This window comes from Natrix helvetica (genome assembly GCF_964273705.1).
Source record: "Natrix helvetica genome assembly, chromosome: 1".
NCBI classification, from domain to species: Eukaryota; Metazoa; Chordata; class Lepidosauria; order Squamata; family Natricidae; genus Natrix; species Natrix helvetica.
Window position 1 is genome coordinate 97,775,509 of NC_138548.1, and position 17,371 is coordinate 97,792,879.

At 37.3% G+C, this 17,371-nt stretch overlaps 1 protein-coding gene across 3 annotated transcripts in view; it reads left to right on the top strand.

The window, feature by feature from the left end:
• The first annotated feature begins 931 nt into the window (after nucleotides 1-931).
• The window catches only part of DNAJC24 (DnaJ heat shock protein family (Hsp40) member C24), a 73,302-nt gene continuing 56,862 nt past the window's right edge, over nucleotides 932-17,371 (top strand). For all 3 annotated transcript variants that reach the window (XM_081934079.1, XM_081934078.1, XM_081934077.1), the window contains exons 1-2: nucleotides 932-1,072; nucleotides 5,619-5,751. In XM_081934079.1, the coding sequence (XP_081790205.1) occupies nucleotides 5,644-5,751 (108 nt within the window). In that variant the 5' untranslated portion in view covers nucleotides 932-1,072; nucleotides 5,619-5,643. The remainder of the gene's footprint in view (nucleotides 1,073-5,618; nucleotides 5,752-17,371) is intronic.

Here is a 17,371-nt window from a genome sequence, read left to right on the forward strand (position 1 = left end):
TCCTTTTTGAGACTTTTCGCTTCTGATCCAAGAAGGTCTGAGGACACAGATAAACCTCCAAGTGCTTCCATGACCCTCTAAAAGGATGCAAATGACCAGCTGTCTGCAAGGAATATAAATCCTTTCATTCCTCACTAGCCTGTCAAAGCTGAAGAAACTTCTTGGATGAGAAGCGAAACATCTTCAAAAAACAAGAAGTCCAGTTGCCTCCAGAGAAAAGTGCATTTGGGACAAAATTGCAAGTACATTATCAATTAACAATCAGTTGAACGATTTTAACAATTGTTAAAAACACTTGTATCTGTTGAGATTTTCTGAGATTGACTGAAATCTTTTGATGCCAGTTGAACAAAGAAAAAGCTTTAACATTTGTCAGTTGCAAAAGTTATACTGGTTTCTTGACATCTCTGCAAACTAAACAAGATTTGGCAATATCATCTCTCAAATCTCAGCCTCTTTAATTAGGGCTGGAAGCATGAAATGACAAGTGGTAGTTATACCAGAGGGTCATATAAAATTCCAATTCTGTAACAGATCGTTCTTTGCGATATTTAAATCAGTAGCTTGCAATATAAAATCACCAATCTCATTAAAAATCCCAATCTCCTGACTGCTACATTTTCAGCAGCCGGAGTTTGCGATATAAAATCACCAATCTCATTAAAAATCCGCTTTAGTAGTAGTAAAACAAAACAATAAACCCCCACAGTCCTTCCTCGCCCCTATGAACACGTCCACGTCCTTCTCAGCTCCTAGGCCCAAAATGTTCCTTTCCCCGCGTAAGGACCCACAGCTTATCGTAGTAGGCTATCCTTGCTGTGGCCACGCCTCTTCTCCTTCCTGCGCCAATCAGGCGGGGATGGAGGCAGGACACCCCCCCTTGAGAGTGAGAGCTGCCAGGAAGTACCGCCTCCCTTGTCCCTCCTGCTTGATGCTGGTCTGTTTTTTATGCTGCTGAAGCCCAAAAAAGGGGGACAGTTTCGGGATTTCTTCCCCCCGCCTCCGATCAAGGCCATCGAGAGCGGGAGGACGGTGAAAGCCGGACCGGACGTTTGGTCACCCGGAAGAAGAGGTATGGTGGCCAAGTTTGGCGTTTTAAACTACGATAGAGACTGACTTGTATCTGCAGAAAAAGCCTAATTCTCCTTGTTCCTTTCGGTGTGAGGAAGGGGCGAAGTTTCCGGGCAGAAATATAGTAGGCATTGATAATACCATGATGCAGAATTTCGCCTTCAGTAGGTACTTTCCAGAGTTTCAAGTCTTCGGCGGGTACCTGTTCGTCAAATTTTGCAACAGCCTCGCTTCGTTATCTATCTCAATAAAAGCTTTGCTTCCAGTCCCTGCTCACCACCGCTGACCAAATCATGTTTCTTAATTAAAATATCGGAGCGTTTTGCCTTAGATTCTTCATAGACCTCACTCACAAAATATGCACATATATAATGAGACCTATTTAGATTTGTATCACAGCTTTTATCACACACGCACGCACCCTGTCTGTAAACCATCGTATGTTGGGTGTTTTGTTTAATATTAAAGAAACCAATGCCGTACCAACACAAAACTAGCCCTAGCGCCTAAAAATCAGAGTCAAAAATCTAAAAACCCGAAGCTAAAAAGTAGTTTCGCAAATATGACATGGGTAAGCTACATACGTAAATTGAAATAAGATTGTTTCTTATGATATTAATAAGTACATTTCCAGGTATTCTTTTCATATAACTTTTTCCTGCATTCTTTTCTTCTATAAGCCACTACAATGCTTTTTTTCACTTCCAAACTTACATATCATTGAAACATATTTCTTCCATCTCAAAATCCTGAAACGCTTAATAAATAGTGTAAAGTGAGGGATGATCTGATCCTGAGTAAATCTTTGAAAACTTGAATTAGGAACCATAGAGAACCTTTGCAGTCAGTAGTATATGTGTTTTACCCTTATCTTAAATGTGAATATCAGAATCTGTTTAGATATTTTTCCATCCCATTGTTAAATAATTTCTCTGCAAGTTAATTTCCTATTTTGATATGTAGCCTTGGCCTCTCTGCTTAACAGAATAGTGGTGATTGCCTGTAACATTCCAAGAAGTATATATGCATGTGGGATGTATACAATTCATATTAGTTTAAGAAAAATATTTGGCTAGAGAATTTCTTTAAGGTGCTGGGAAAACAAAAATATAACACAATCTAGCATTGTCTTGATTACAGTAGACAGCTGTCAAGTACTTTTAGGGAATCTAAAAGTACAGCGGATAGATATAATGTCCCAGGTTCTAGTACAATGTAAGAATGAAAATTTTTCTTAGTCTGCATTTTACATCTATAACAATAGTTTATAGCCTGTTCAAGGGCTGTTAATGTTTCACAAGGATGGATCTCTCTCTCTCCCCACCCCCATTCATCCATCTATATATCACATTTCTGAATGCCTGAACTCCTTCAAGGAGGGACCTTGGGGGCTGTACAATAAAATGTTGCATGATTCTACAGATTTTAATCTTCCCCCCTCCCAAAAAACTCCATGTGTTAAAATCAGAAGATCGGAAAAATGCATAAACGTTTCATTTTCTTGCCAAAGTTTCATAGAATTTAGGATAAAATACTACCTCCTGCCCATTTAGTAAGTAATGGAGATCATCATTTACTACAGGGCTTTCTCCTTTGCTATGGTTTGCTGGAATTCTACATTTTACTGAGTCATAAATTATGGTTTCCAAACAGCAATTATCATATGTCTGAGAATGTAGCTACTATATCTGCTTTGGTGTACAGAACGCTACTACTTCCATTAAATCCATTTTACAAAGCATACTTATAGAGATACCTATATACATTTCAAAATGCCACCAGATTTTCATGATGCCCACTATTATTGGTTCTAATAGCTTAACAAACCAGATTTAAAAAGGAAAAATGAGGATTTTGTAGCATGCAAAAATGTTCCATGTACTTAGTGACAACCTGTTAAAGAAACGGTGGCAATCTGGAGTCCAGAAAAAAAAAGGTTGGTGTTGTGATCCCCAATTCTATAGAACCTGGATCTAACTGATATGTGCCAGACAGGTCTGGTGTACGTACATGTTAGAAATGTTCTGAAATTTGAAACAGCCAATTCTGGCTTTTTGTCATCTCTCCCAGGTAACCCAAACAGGAGCTTATTCTCCTTTATTATAAGGCTACATTAACAGAATGTTGCAAGTCTGAAAATACAAATCTCCCATTGTCACTTTTAACAGTCTGATATGTTAAGCAGATCTTTTAAAAGTTTTTTTCTTTGCTGGTTAAGCAATTGTAAGTCCCTCCATTTTTATTTGCTTGTTTTCTAGGTAGTATCTCTTCTTCTCCTCCCTCAAGGTCATTCCTGTTTCAAGGTTGAATTGCTAATAGAATTGTTTTCTATTCACAATGTCTCTGAAAAATCTGTGATACTCACAGTGTCCCCATTGTCATGGGATTATGATTTCGTTGATTAGCAACCAGAGTACCAGAGATGGTATTCAGCAGGTTCTGACCAGTTCTGGAGAACCGGTAACAGAAATTTTGAGTAGTTTGGAGAATTGGCATATACCACCTCTGACTGGCCCTGCCCCCATCTATTCTCTGCCTCCCGAGTCCCAGCTGATCGGGAGGAAATGGGGATTTTTCAGTATCTTCCCCTGCCATGCCCACCAAGCCACACCACACCACGCCCACAGAACCAGCAGTAAACATTTTTGAATTCCACCACTGCAGAGTACCAGTACGTTTATGATGGCTACAGGATCTTGTGATCTCATGATCATCATTTTCAACTTTCACAGATGTTTTCTGACGTGCAAAATAGGGAAGACACAATTTGCGGTCATATAACACGCTTAATGACTGCGGATGATTTGCTTAACTGCAGCAGGAGCTGACAATACGGATGGGCACATGATGTTTCACTCTACAATCTCATCACGTAGCAATGGAGTTGCTGGTCCCAATTGCAGTCAGTAAAGACAACTGTATACTTTTCCTATAACTGTTTATTGAATGCAGCCGTTACTCATTCTGAAATCAAAGATGACATAAAGCTCCAATTCTTTTCTGTTAGTGTGTTTTAGCGGGGACTGGTCATAGATAAATTTTATCTATGGAAACGTGACAAAAATGAAATGAAATTCATGGTTTGGATGGAGCTGAAAGTTTAGTGGTTAATTCAGGTCCCACAAGATGGTATTCTGGTTGAACTCTGCATGTGTTTGGTGGCGATAATAGCAGTTTCCTAAGTCTTATGTGATTCTAATTCCTTGTCAAGGACTTTTCAAACTCTTTTCTTAGCCTTAAGTGGACTTTGTGAAAGTGGACTTTGGATAAGCACTGTCAAGTGGAGGAAGTGGCTTCCAGGAGTAACACGAAGAGCTTTCATTGCTTTAAAGTTATGGATATTTGTTCTTCAAGAGTTCAGTTCCTTGTGTAATTGTCTCCCTAGCCCCAGTGGCTAATGAGATGCTGTCATGATTGCTTCACATTCAAAGCCTTTTTTCTGTCTTTGCCGTTCATTAATGTAATGAGCTGTTAACCACTGCCTGACATGAATTGTATTATGTATTTTACTACTTCAAGTCCTAGAGATTGTCTTTTCCCCCAGTATGGTTGTTTAAAAGTCAGCACTTTTGCATATTGGTATTTTTCTCTCCATTTTTAATCTTAAAAATAGTTCTATAAAAGTTTATGTATTTTTTAAGGCAGCACACAAAACGTACTAAAGTAAACCAAGCTGCAGTCCTTTTTATGCTTTCTATGGGGTAAATCAGTGGGATTAATACTTTGTAATATACACCATCTTGAGTGTTTATTCAAAGAAAATTTTTCAATGGCTGGAATCCAAAGCACTGGCTTTAGACACTTCCAATGCTAGTCTACTTGAAAGTGCCTATTAGTTTTGAAGTACCTTCCCTTTTAAAAATCCTATTCAGGGTTATTGTAGCAAAAATCAAACAAAAAGCTCCTTTGAGCACAAGAAATCAATTACATAATTTTATTGAATTATAGCAAAAATACTTAGAAAAAAATGTTTTCTATAACCTTTTATTTCACTCAAAGTATTCCAGCATTAATTTTTAGCTTTTGCTGGCTTAAAGTCATGATTGTAAAATATATTTATTTACATTTTGTGAAATCTGGTATTCATTTTATTTATTCATGTTAGCCTGCATAATATTTTTGTCAATTTAATAGGCATGATTTCTGTTATTTTAACTTTAGCGTGCTTTTAATGCTGTTCTTACTATTCCTCTCATTAATTTCAGTTTTGATCATTCTCCATAGTAGTTTGACGTATTGTTCATAAGATGGCAATTACAATTTCAACATTTTTATAGGAGAAACTGGAGCATGTTAGTTTTCAGCATATATATATAAAAGAATATATCTGTTGGGAAAAAAACAATCCCTCTCTTTGTAGTAATTTGACCCCTCTCTTAAAAACTTCATAGATTGGTAAATGGGAGCTACAACATGTTACCATATAGAATGCCCTATTTCTAGGCCCAGCCAATCCTTGCTTAATTTTTTGAGTCATGCTTGGAAACATTAGCTTTTTTGTCATTTTAAATTAACATTTTCCTTACTTTGTTCTAATAATTAAACAGATAACTGGAAATACCTAGTCATGCAATGGCTTTTGAAGACATACCAAAAAAGGATTGGTATAGCATCTTGGGTGCAGAACCCTCTGATAATTTAAAAGAATTGAAAAGGAAATATCAAAGGCTAATATTATTGGTAAGTAAATTTTATGTCCTTGAAAGGCAAAATAATTCATTTGCAAATACTTGATTGATAACTATCATATAAACAGAACAGATATAGCAGATATTGGTTATATTATACAGATTTTACTAATTGAAACTGAAGCTATTATTTCTACCTCCAACCCTCAGGAAAACCATGATATTCTGTAACTTTCTCTACATTCTAAAAATGTACAAGAGATTAATTGCTGTTTTTTTAATCATGTGAAATGAAAATTAGATGAAAGAACTATGTTCAGACTAAATAATTCTTTGTCTTAATTAAAGAAAATGCCTGACCTTCCTTTCTAAATTGTGGCAGCATGAAATGAATCAATCAGTGTTTGTGACTTTACAATTTGCTACCATGGAAGCAATTATAATGTCACTAGTACTAGATTGGCATCACTGGATAAATTAAGCATAAGACACTGACTGAAAAACAAATGACCCCTCCCCCCATGCCTAAAAGTGTGTTGTTCAAGTGCAATAATATGATTAAAAAACAAGTACATAAAAGTTTTCTTAAGTGTGCAATCTATTTGTAGAACCTATATCAATGAAATCTGAGTTTTGTATTTATTCAGTATAAAGTATACCACTATATCATATCATAGATTGGTTTATATGTTGCTGTAAAGTTGGACAGAGAAATGTTATGGGAATGCAGTTACATTACACTACAGGTTTGCATGTTTCTGTCGTATCTGAAGATACAACTTTATAATGATTCATTATATAATCTTAAATTGCTTATGGGCATTAAATATTAGAATTGCCACTAAATCTATGAAACTATTCTATTTCTTCAATACTTCAAATCAAAAGTATTTATTTACCTATTTGTGTCCAGCTCCAATTGTTAGATAGCTACACTCCTGTCATAAAATAAAAGCCTCTACAGACTTGATAGCTTTCCTAAAGTCCAGCTGAACATACTGTTTAGCTCAAAATGCTTGGAATTCAACTACTTGCTCTATTGAGATCAGTTAAATAACATAATATGAGGAAAACATGCTCCTCCTAGCATTTTAACGATTTTCAATATTTTCTGAGCAAGACATGCTGAGGACATTTATTTTAAAGAAAGTATTGAAAACAATTATAATGCATTTAAATTAGTTCCTCTGATACCAAAAGTCACTTGTAGTTGTCAACAGAATAGAAATATGAAAAAACGGGGTACATTTGGGAATAATTTGTAAAATACGAATTTTCAGAGAGTTTTTTTTACAAATTTAAAAGGGCAATCTCTTGCGAATGAACAAAAATAACAGTGAGAATGGACCATATTCAGTGTCTACAGTGTCTAAAAACAAAATAGCCAAGGAGAAAGTAAAAGTAGGTTATCCCAAACAAGGGATTGGCTGGGCCTAGAAATAGGGCATGTTATACGGTAACATTTTGTAGCTCCCATTTACTAATATATGAAGTTTTTAAGAGATCATGGCATTTTTATGTATACAATTTATTATTTGCTTTTATATTCTAGCTTTTCTCTTGAGACTTCAGTGAAGAGTACATAAGGTGTATGTTCCCCTCATTCTTACCTCACAGCAATAATTCTGTGAATTAGGCTGGCGTAAGACAGAATTAATGGCTCAAAGTTACCCATTGAGTTTCCTATTAATTGGAGGCTTGACACGGTCTCGTGCAATATGTTAATTGAATTTACAGGTACATGCATGAATATTTAAGAATAGATACCAAGCAGGCAACATGATTTAGATATTAAACTATGTTTGAAGTTACAATTGCATCTGTTTACTTTTTTCTTTCTTATAATCCCTATCTTTTTCTAAGCAAGTGGCTGTTAAAATTTAAATTGCTGTAATGGCCAGTTCTGAAATTACAAAGTCAGAGTACTTGTGTCTTCCTAAAACCAGGGGTCTAGCTGACAGCCGGATTGTTGTTCAAGTTGATAGCATGTCTATTTGAAAGTAATAGACAGGCAGAGTTTAGGGTGGTAAAATCACATGTCCAAGTATCTTATCACAGCTGGTTGATCTAAATTTAAGTCTGTAAGTACTTCTACTAGTTAATGCCATGGAGCATCTCTTATCATAAGTTTAATTGAGTCTAATATTCATATTCTTCAACTGTGATTCTTCAGGTTATGCAGTTTAAATAATTAATGTTTATCTATGACAGGGTTTATGATTGTTTGTAAGAAGTAGATCTGAGGAACAGGTAAGGAAAATTGGGGTGGGGGAAGAGTACATGCTTGTTCAGTAGATTTGCATAATATATCTGCTAAACTATACATGGTGCATTGATTTGGAGCATCTGTCACAAAGTATTTTTAGCACATTTAATTTTTAAATCTGTCCATAGTATTCAAAATTACATCTAAATACAGTGCTTGTTGTTGCCAAGAAATAATTTGAACCAATAAACTGGAAATCTGCAGCCATGTTATTTAATCTACAACAATACACATACAATTACTTTTAATCTACACTGTATATAATACTGTGTTTCCCCCAAAATACGACCTGTCCTGAAACTAAAGCCATGCCACATATTTCGGGTGGACAAAAATATTAGCCCCCTCCCAAAAAATAAGCCCCCTGGACAACCCCCCCCCTCCGGTCAGGCAGAGTACCGCTCGATGACCTAGCGGTATCCCAAAGGCACCAAGCCACGAGAACGAGGTGGGGGACAAAGGCGCTCGCGTTGCTTGGTGCTTTCGGGGTACCACTAGGTTGGTCAGCGACGCTGTGCCCAGCTGAAGAGGGGGGTTGCCGGGCAGCTGCTCTCTTGTGAGCGGGCTCCCGAAGAGCCGGGCACAGCCTCAGGGTTGAATGGCTGTGTTGCACTGTCGCAGCAGCAACACAACAGTCATGAGCTGACAACGCTTGCGAGCAGCCACCCAGCACCCCCCCCCCTTTCCAACCGGGCACAGCGCCGCTGACCGAACTAGCGGCACCCGGAAGACACCAAGCAACGCGAGCGCCTGTTCGCCGCCCTCCGCCTCCCGTGACTCGGCGTCTTCGGAATGCCCCTAGGTGAGTGAATGGGGTCCTGCGTGGCTGGAGAGGGGGGTTGCGCGAGCGGCTTTTCCGCTCCCCGCTTGCGCAACTTGCAGGCTCACGATGCCCTTGGCTAACTCTACAGTACCTGCAGAGCCAGGGCATCTCCGCTGCTGGCGCCACCCGCCGCTTGGTTGTGGGTTGCAGAGTGTACGACCATAGAGCGTACTCCCAGAGTGGCATCCATCCTCCGTTGTGGCTTCCAAAGCACAGAGGTAGGATACCGCTCTGGGAGTACGCTCTATGGTTGTTCATTCTCTTATATTGCTACAAAAGAAATTTCTGTGGACTTTTTAATCAGTAGTGTATAGATCAATGTTGTTTTTAACAGTTTAATATAAGCCAAAATGAATATGACTATAGTTTTCCATTCGTCACCATTTACACTGCTTGTGGCCATCCCTTTCTTTTTTTTAATTTTTTATTCACAATGATAAAACTCAAATATATATATAAATATAAACATCCATTTTTGCATTAAAAGATAACATCAAAATATAACTCTTGCCTAATTACCATGAGAATACTTTCTTGTAATAATTCTCCCTTGAGCCAGATCCAAGAGGTGATTATTTTGTGGTCACTGTAACATAGAAATAAGTGATAGTTATTCTTGGGTAAATGACTGTTTAACTGGTGGCAGCCATTCGCTTAACAGAAAATTGTGGGATGATTTAACTTGATCTTTTCAAAATCAAGTTGGAATGGAATATTTAATTTTTCAGTTGTTCCAATGTTACATCTTTTGTTACCTTCCCAAAAAGATAATACTAAAATATGATATTAGTAAAAATTAAAATGATATGTAAATATTAGAGGTAATGGGTTTAAATTCATAGCTTTGAACAGGCCGCTTGAAATCCCTTTGTTCCTGTGTCAGAAATCAAAGCTAAAACAGGCGTTAGAAACTTGGAGTCCTCCTACTGTTGTTGAACTGTAATTTTCAACTTCCTATATTATTAGTTATGCTAGTTGAAACTGCTGAGTATTATAATTCAGCAACATTACAAGGGCAACAGGTTCCCATCACTGATATAAATCTGCTGCTCTCGGTTAAATATTACTATAACCTCATGTTGTTTCTATCTTATAACATTAAAAAATGCACTCAAACATCACACATTAAACATAGGTTTCCTTTTAAAAACAAATCTGACAGCATGCTGCTTTTGTGAAGAAAAGGGCTTATCCACTTCATTACTTACTTCATGTGTCAAGAGAGGGCTGAAAAATTATAGTGGTTATTATATAATGCCTTTTTGTATAGAATTCAAGTTGCATTCTTATAATTGGTATGACGAGAGATAGAAGTTGATTTCACATACAGTATTGAGCGAAACCATTGTTTTATGGAATTTTGATTTATTGAACAAATCACAATTGGATAGGATGATATAACATGTTAATCCACTATTGGACAAGCCACATGATAGCTTAATGCAGTATGTGAATGAATTTGCTGAGTAATCTAAGATTCTTCAGGTAGTTTTATGGGTTTCATTTAATCTAAAATCAGATCTTCCCAAACCTAACATGGCATTTGAACAACAATGTCAAACTGAATTTCTGGTAGGGATCGTGGGACCCTACAGGCCATTTTCTGGGCTGCTGTTCTAGATATCTGACAAATAAAGTCTCAGATATGCTTCGAGTTAGATGGTGACTGGAAAAATCCTCTCAAGGTGTTAGTAGCAAAGTATTGTGTGATTAACTGGAATCAGTGTGAGCCTGATTGTGGAGATTGACAAGATCCTTGGGAATACTAATTCAATGAACTGTTCATTAGAGCCATGTTATTTATTAGTAAATGGTAGTCTTGCTGCTTTGAAGGAGGCAGTGATGGTTTCACTCCTCAAGGGCACTTCAGTGGACACAACTGTACTAGACAATTTTCAACCTTTTAGGGGAGATTATTGAAAAGCTAGTTGGCTGTTGGAGCTTCACAACAATCTAAAAGAATAGATCCCTTTCATTCAGATTTCAGGCCAACACAAAGGAAGTAGCAGTCCTACTTGTTAATGACTTCTGGCAAAACTGGGATAGGTTGATCCCAGCAACTTTCAGTAGCATTGCTGGGTATCCTTCTGGCTGCTTGTGAGAGTTAGAAGAGGGCTTTACCTCTTTCTCTAAGTTTGAGTCCAGTTGGTGCTGAGAGCAAAGAGAGATCAACTCTAAAGCTACTAATGTGTAGGGCAGTGATGGCGAACCTATGGCAGGTGTGCCACAGGTGGCACGCAGAGCCATTTGTCAGGGCACGCGAGGCGCTGCTCTGTCAGCTGGCCAGCTGAGTTCACTCTTTTTTAAAGCCATTTTACCGCCCTCCCCAGGCTCCAGAGGCTTCATAGAATCCTGGGGAGGGCGAAAACAGCCTCCCTGGACGCCCTCCGGAGGCGTCAGGGAAGCCTCTGGACAGTCCCTGAAGCCTTCGGAGCGCTCAAAATGATCCTCCGAGCAAACCGGAAGTGACTTCCGGTATGCTCGGCAGGTCATTTTGAGCGCTCCGAAGGCGTCATGGAAGCCTCCGGACGGTCCCTGAAGCCTTCGGAACGCTTAAAACGACCCTCTGAGCAAACTGGAAGTGACTTGGAGCAAACCGGTTTGCTCGGAGGATCGTTTTGAGCGCTCTGAAGGCTTCAGGGACCGCCCGGAGGCTTTGCTGAAGCCTCCGGAGGGCGTCTGGGGGGGTGGGGGAGGCTATTTTCGCCCTCCCCAGGCTTCTATAAATCCTCTGGAGCCTGGGGAGGGCAAAAAAACCATGTAAAAATGGGGGGGAGTGCCTGTAGTGCACGCATGCGCACTGGGGGTCGCGCGTTGCATTATGGGTGTGGCACGCCCACACACGACCCTCCTGTGCTTCCCCCACTTATGGCACGTGAGCCAAAAAAGTTTCACCATCGCTGGTGTAGGGTATCTTAGGGCTGAATACACTTATCCTCTTCTGTTTAACAATTCCATGAGAGTACTAGGTTTGATTAATTATTGGTTTGAGGTCAAGTATCATTAGTATGAGGATCATATCTAGAAGCAGCAATTGCTCCATAATGCAGTGGCATTTTGTGTACAATGGTTACCAGTAGACTTCGAGTTGCGATTCAAGATGTTGGTTATCCTCTACAAAGCCTTTGATGGCATAGAATCTATTTATCTAAGAGACTGTCTGTCTTCAATAGTTTGTCTTTCCGGTATTATAAGATACAGATGGCATGCTCCTGGTCCGCTCCATTAAGCAATGTCATTTGATGGAACCTAGGGAAGCACAATAATATTTGCCCTGAGATTCCCCCTCCCCCCCAAATGTGTTGAAGAGAACTTTGAACACTTGGAGTGTTTTTCCTATGCTTTAGGATATACTGACTGTTCCTATTCATTGCATTGTTTTTAGATTGGATGGTTTTATTCTGGATGCCTGCAGGGTTTTTTTTACCTTTTTATTGTAATGTTTTTATTTTATTCAGAGTTGTGGAGTTCAAAGGCTTTATAAATTTAATAAATAAAAAGGTAAAGATTCCCCTCGCACATAAGTGCTAGTTGTTCCCGACTCTAGGGGGCAGTGCTCATCTTTGTTTCAAAGCTAAAGAGACAGCACTGTCCAAAGTCGTCTCCGTGGTCATGTGGTCGGCATGACTAAACACCGAAGGCGCACGGAACACTGTTACCTTCCCACCAAAGGTGATCCCTATTTTTCTACTTGCATTTTTACATGCTTTCGAACTGCTAGGTTGGCAGAAGCTGAGACCAGTAACGGGAGCTCACTCTGTTACATGGCACTAGGGAGTCGAACCGCTGAACTTCCGACCTTCTAATCGACAAGCTCAGCATCTTAGCCGCTGAGCCACCGTGTCCCTTAAATTTAATAAATAAGCTCATCTTATTAATATTTCAGCTGAAATATATGAAGTAGCCTAAAGCTGCCAGATGTGTCATATGAAGTAGCCTGTCCAACATGGTCACATTTTGTTTAGATATGAATCATTGAGATGGACAGATTAACAGTTTTCAAGCCTAGGATGACACAGTGGTCCAAAGCACCTGAGGCAGATGACAAATTTAGAATTTTTGCAAATTTAAAAAGAGCATTTTTATAATAGTAAGGTTTTCTTTAGCTACCCAGTTATCAAGAATTGGATAACTTACAAATTTAATAAATTGTTATTAAACTTACAAAAAACACCCACTGAACAAAGGATAGTGTGGTTAGCCTGATAAGGATGCAGATTCAAATCCTCTTATATAGCAGAAAAAGCCACTGACCTGTAAATCCTTAGCTAAAAGATAAATAGGCAACTTTACAATGTGATAGACTTTGCCATCTTTATTTATAATGAACTCCTCCATTCCTTTAGCTGTGCAGAAAACAAGCATTATTTGGCAAGGTTGCTGGAAGCTTTATATAACACATTAATATTCTTTTCAGTACCTCTTCCCCAAACCCTCTTCTGTCAAATTAATATTCACTCTTCCTTATTGAGTTAAGTTAGATTTTCCATTTCTTTTTAATCTCATGATTAACTCATGTAGTTCTAAGCAGACTTTCAAATCACAATTGAGAATATAGAGAACAAAGTTGCTTCTTGATACCTCTTAAAGGTAAAGTATGTAAATTCATAATTCATAAAATTCATAAAATTGCTGGATGCTACCAATAGTACTATATTGGTCTGTAGAAGATCATGAACTTTCAGGGTGGAACAGCCACATATATCAATGTGGAAAGTGGCAGTTGTTGAATTGATGTAGCAATTAAAGCAAAAGTTCAAATGAGGAATTATTGCATTAATCTGAAATTATATTTTTTTAAACAAAACATTTTATTGACTCAAAAATATGGATTTAAAAATTGGCTAAATATTATTCAGCTTGGATTTTATTTAGGTTCTTGAATATATTTGCATTATTGCTCTTGTAAATATTTAATTCTGTTTCCTTGGACATTGAATAAGTAGAAAATGTACCAGTTATTTTAATATTAAACATTCTGTTCCATAAAAAGGCATGTGTTCAACACAAAAAAATATTCCAAGATGTGGATTGATAATATTTCACTGAACATGATGCTATGTTTAATTATTAAAATGAATAGGTATTTGAAGAAACAAATTGAAGTTTTATGTTCAAATCCGATTTTTATTTTATATGTGAATAAAATATCCCAAGATTTCCTGCTACTTTTTATTCAAGCAAAATATGTTGGAAGGGAAGCTCACATTTAACTTTACATTTTTTAACTGCTGATCTCCCTGGTGCCCAAACTGGCATTTATTAATAGTAGTATTTTATTTTTAGCTCTTAAAATGTTGGTTTTGCATTTTACTTTTAGAAAGCCATTGTTAATGGGTAATAGATGCAATGAATACAACATCCGATTATATTAAAATTGGTAACAAATTGAATCCAGAAAAAAGGATATAGGTTTATATGTGCAATGTATATAAATTGCAATTCATATTTGCAGGCCTAGAGCATGAGTAGAAAATCTTGCCAAGGAGCAAAGGGATTCTAAATTGGGAAGTTTAGGATGTTCATTATAGATGAAAGGGATGAACATGGGATCTCAGGGGGAAAAAAGTATAAGTATAATCTTTATTGTCAAATACAACAAAATTGGTTTTAACCTCACTGGTGCAAAATTATAACAGAAATGAAAAAAGAAAGAAAAAGAAAAAAAAACTAGCATGTGCATGGAGTGATTGTGGTGTATTTAAAAGTCTCACAGCCCAAGGATAGAAACTATCTTTAAACCTGTTTGTTCGACTGGTTATACTTTGATGCCTTCTGCCTGATGGTAGAAGTGCAAAGAGACACTGACCAGGGTGTGAATCATCTCTGAGTATCTTCCTTACTCTGTTAAAGCAGCGAGATCTGGAATTTTTGTTCTGGAAATAGCTTCTGCAGAATCACTGTGGATTACTAGAGGCAATATACCTATCAGCAAAGTCACTTTACCAAATCTTTAAAGTGCATTGCAGTTTCATTATTATTTTTAAATTTCTTTATATTTGATGATTTAGAATATTTCTTAATGCCAAATTAATTTATTGAAAGAAGCATAAAGGATGTGTATCTATGCAATGTTTATAGAAATGTTTGAATCTCATATTACCAATAGGGCTCTATATCTTTTGTGCCAGAGTTTTTGGAATAAATAGGCATACAAGTTGCAGATTAAAACAGTGAATTGATCTATATATTTGGGCTCTTTTCTTTCTAGTTTGCAGTTTGAAAAGGAATAGGTACACATTAATGAAGAATAGCATCAGTAAAAATATGATCAATATTTTTGAAATAGTCAGAAGACGCAACATCTTTGAATGTAATATTTCAGAATACATTAGGTGGCAGTAGTGTGCTATATTTGTTACTAGGCCTTTCTCTTTGATGTTTTACTTTTTTTCCTAATGCAATTTAAAAATGGATGAACCATATCTTTTAATTATTTGTAATATTGTGTTTATTATATCACTTAAAGATTTAATTGCAAAGTTTATAAACAATTATGCAACTTTTTTGCATTAAATAAGTTAAACATAGTATAATAAAAACAAAATAAATTTTAAATATTTGCAAGTTGAATATATGTAAGGGCAGTACATAGTAACACTTTTAAAATATGCATTGAATAACTGCTTGTAGCATTTCTTTTGATATGTATCTTTTTATTTCCTTTTAAAGTAACAACTTGAAGAAATTCTATTCTTTCCCCTGAGACCAAATGTAAAATTTTCACATATATGTGTAAACTCCTCTTATTAAACAACTGGGATAGGTGATTGTGCCCTGCTAATTAGAACTGTGTCACACTTAGGGTTAATTTCCTTTTTAATTAATCAGAGCTTAATATAATCTATCTTTCCGACTCTTTTTTTCTCTTCTACTCTCTTTTTCGTCTCTTGGACTTTCTTAGGCTTGAGATAACGCCTTAGTTTTTAAGCCATTAGCATTCAATCTTTACTTTTATAAATACTTGTTTATTCATCATGACTATAACCATTGCTCCGAATTTTTTCAGTTTCATGTTTTGGTACAATTTGGGGTTATTTTGAGAACACGAGTTTTTTTACTGTCAAATAAATGCTGATGAGTCAAAGCAGACACAATTAAACTTTTAGCATGGTGTTTTCAATGTTGTGTTGAAATATTGAACAAGAGCGCATAACTTGGGACCATTTTCTTTCCTTCACTGTATTTCACAGGTAAAAGGGCTGGGGGAATTCAAAACTGGTACAACCATGTCATTAATTTGGCAGAAAGATCAATTAATAGAAGAAAAGCATTGAAGTGTTGACAGAGCATAATTAGTACCTGATGAACCATGTAGGCCACAGAGCAAAGAGCTAGCTGTTGTACAAGACCTTTTATGTGCAAGTCATTAAGTCTGTATAGTAACCAAACTAAAAGATCTTAAATGGATGAGGGTTTTTTCCTCCAAAGAACTATCCTGTGATGTGTCAAGGATCTCCCATGGATTTTGTTAGAAGTAAAATTAGGAGCAGGTGTTTAGATCATGTGCTACATCAGTTACCTCCATTACTTTCCAGGGAACAGTTACCTGATGTTTTGCTTTTTCATTGGTGTTTTTCCATTTCACCAGTTACATTTTATCTGTAATTATTTTATAGAGAGTTTGTTTACACACACATGCATGCACACACATACCCTGTTTCCCTGAAAATAAGCCCTCCCCGAAAATATTGCAACACAGGAGCAGCCATAAGGTGACCACGCTTACCGCCTTCTGCACCTCAAAAAAAAAAAAAAAGACCTCCCCGAAAATGAGGCCAAGTACTTCTTTTGGGGGGTCAAAAGAAAATAAAACCCTGTCTTATTTTTGGGGAAACACGATACCTTTCATGCTCATTGGGAACACACCAGTGTTCCATCTTCTTGACAATGGACTTTCCAAGGTCTGCAGCTGTTTTGCCTAACAACAGAAAGAATCCCATAGGTACCATTAAAGACCTGCTTAGATTTCCCCCAAATTGCCAACAAATCAGATTCCTTGGATTTCCCACCTTGTAGGATGGGAAATTCAAGTTGAAAATTTCAACTTTTATAGAAATCTTTGCTTTCTTTTTTTTTTGGGGGGGGGGTATTGTAAAATTTGGATTCAATTATCCTTGCATAATGGTTGATTATATCATTTTCATTTGAACTTTCCTGTGGCTGGTGATTGGAGCTGCTGGCTGGAAGTGGGGAAGCAGAGAGACAAAGAGGAGTAGGTAGTGGCCCTTGTGCCTAACGGCGCACAAATCATATGTCCATAAACCAAAATAATAATACATTCTGGATTAGTGCGCTTGAAATTGTGATTTTATTTTATTTCAAAATGACCGGTTTTGATATAATAGCTGTCTTGCACCTGTCTTTTGCAGTAGTCTTTTCAAATTTGGATACTGTCCCCTTTGTAAACAAATTGCTAGTCTACATAGACAGATTACTTATCTAGAATCTCTAAACTGCACTCACCAAACAGAAATTAGCTGTCCAATTCAGTCATTCCACTCTATGGAGATGCCACGCTATCAGCCCCCCCTACCGCAAAGATCCTGCAGGAGAAGAGCAGGCTGGATAACTGGGATCTGG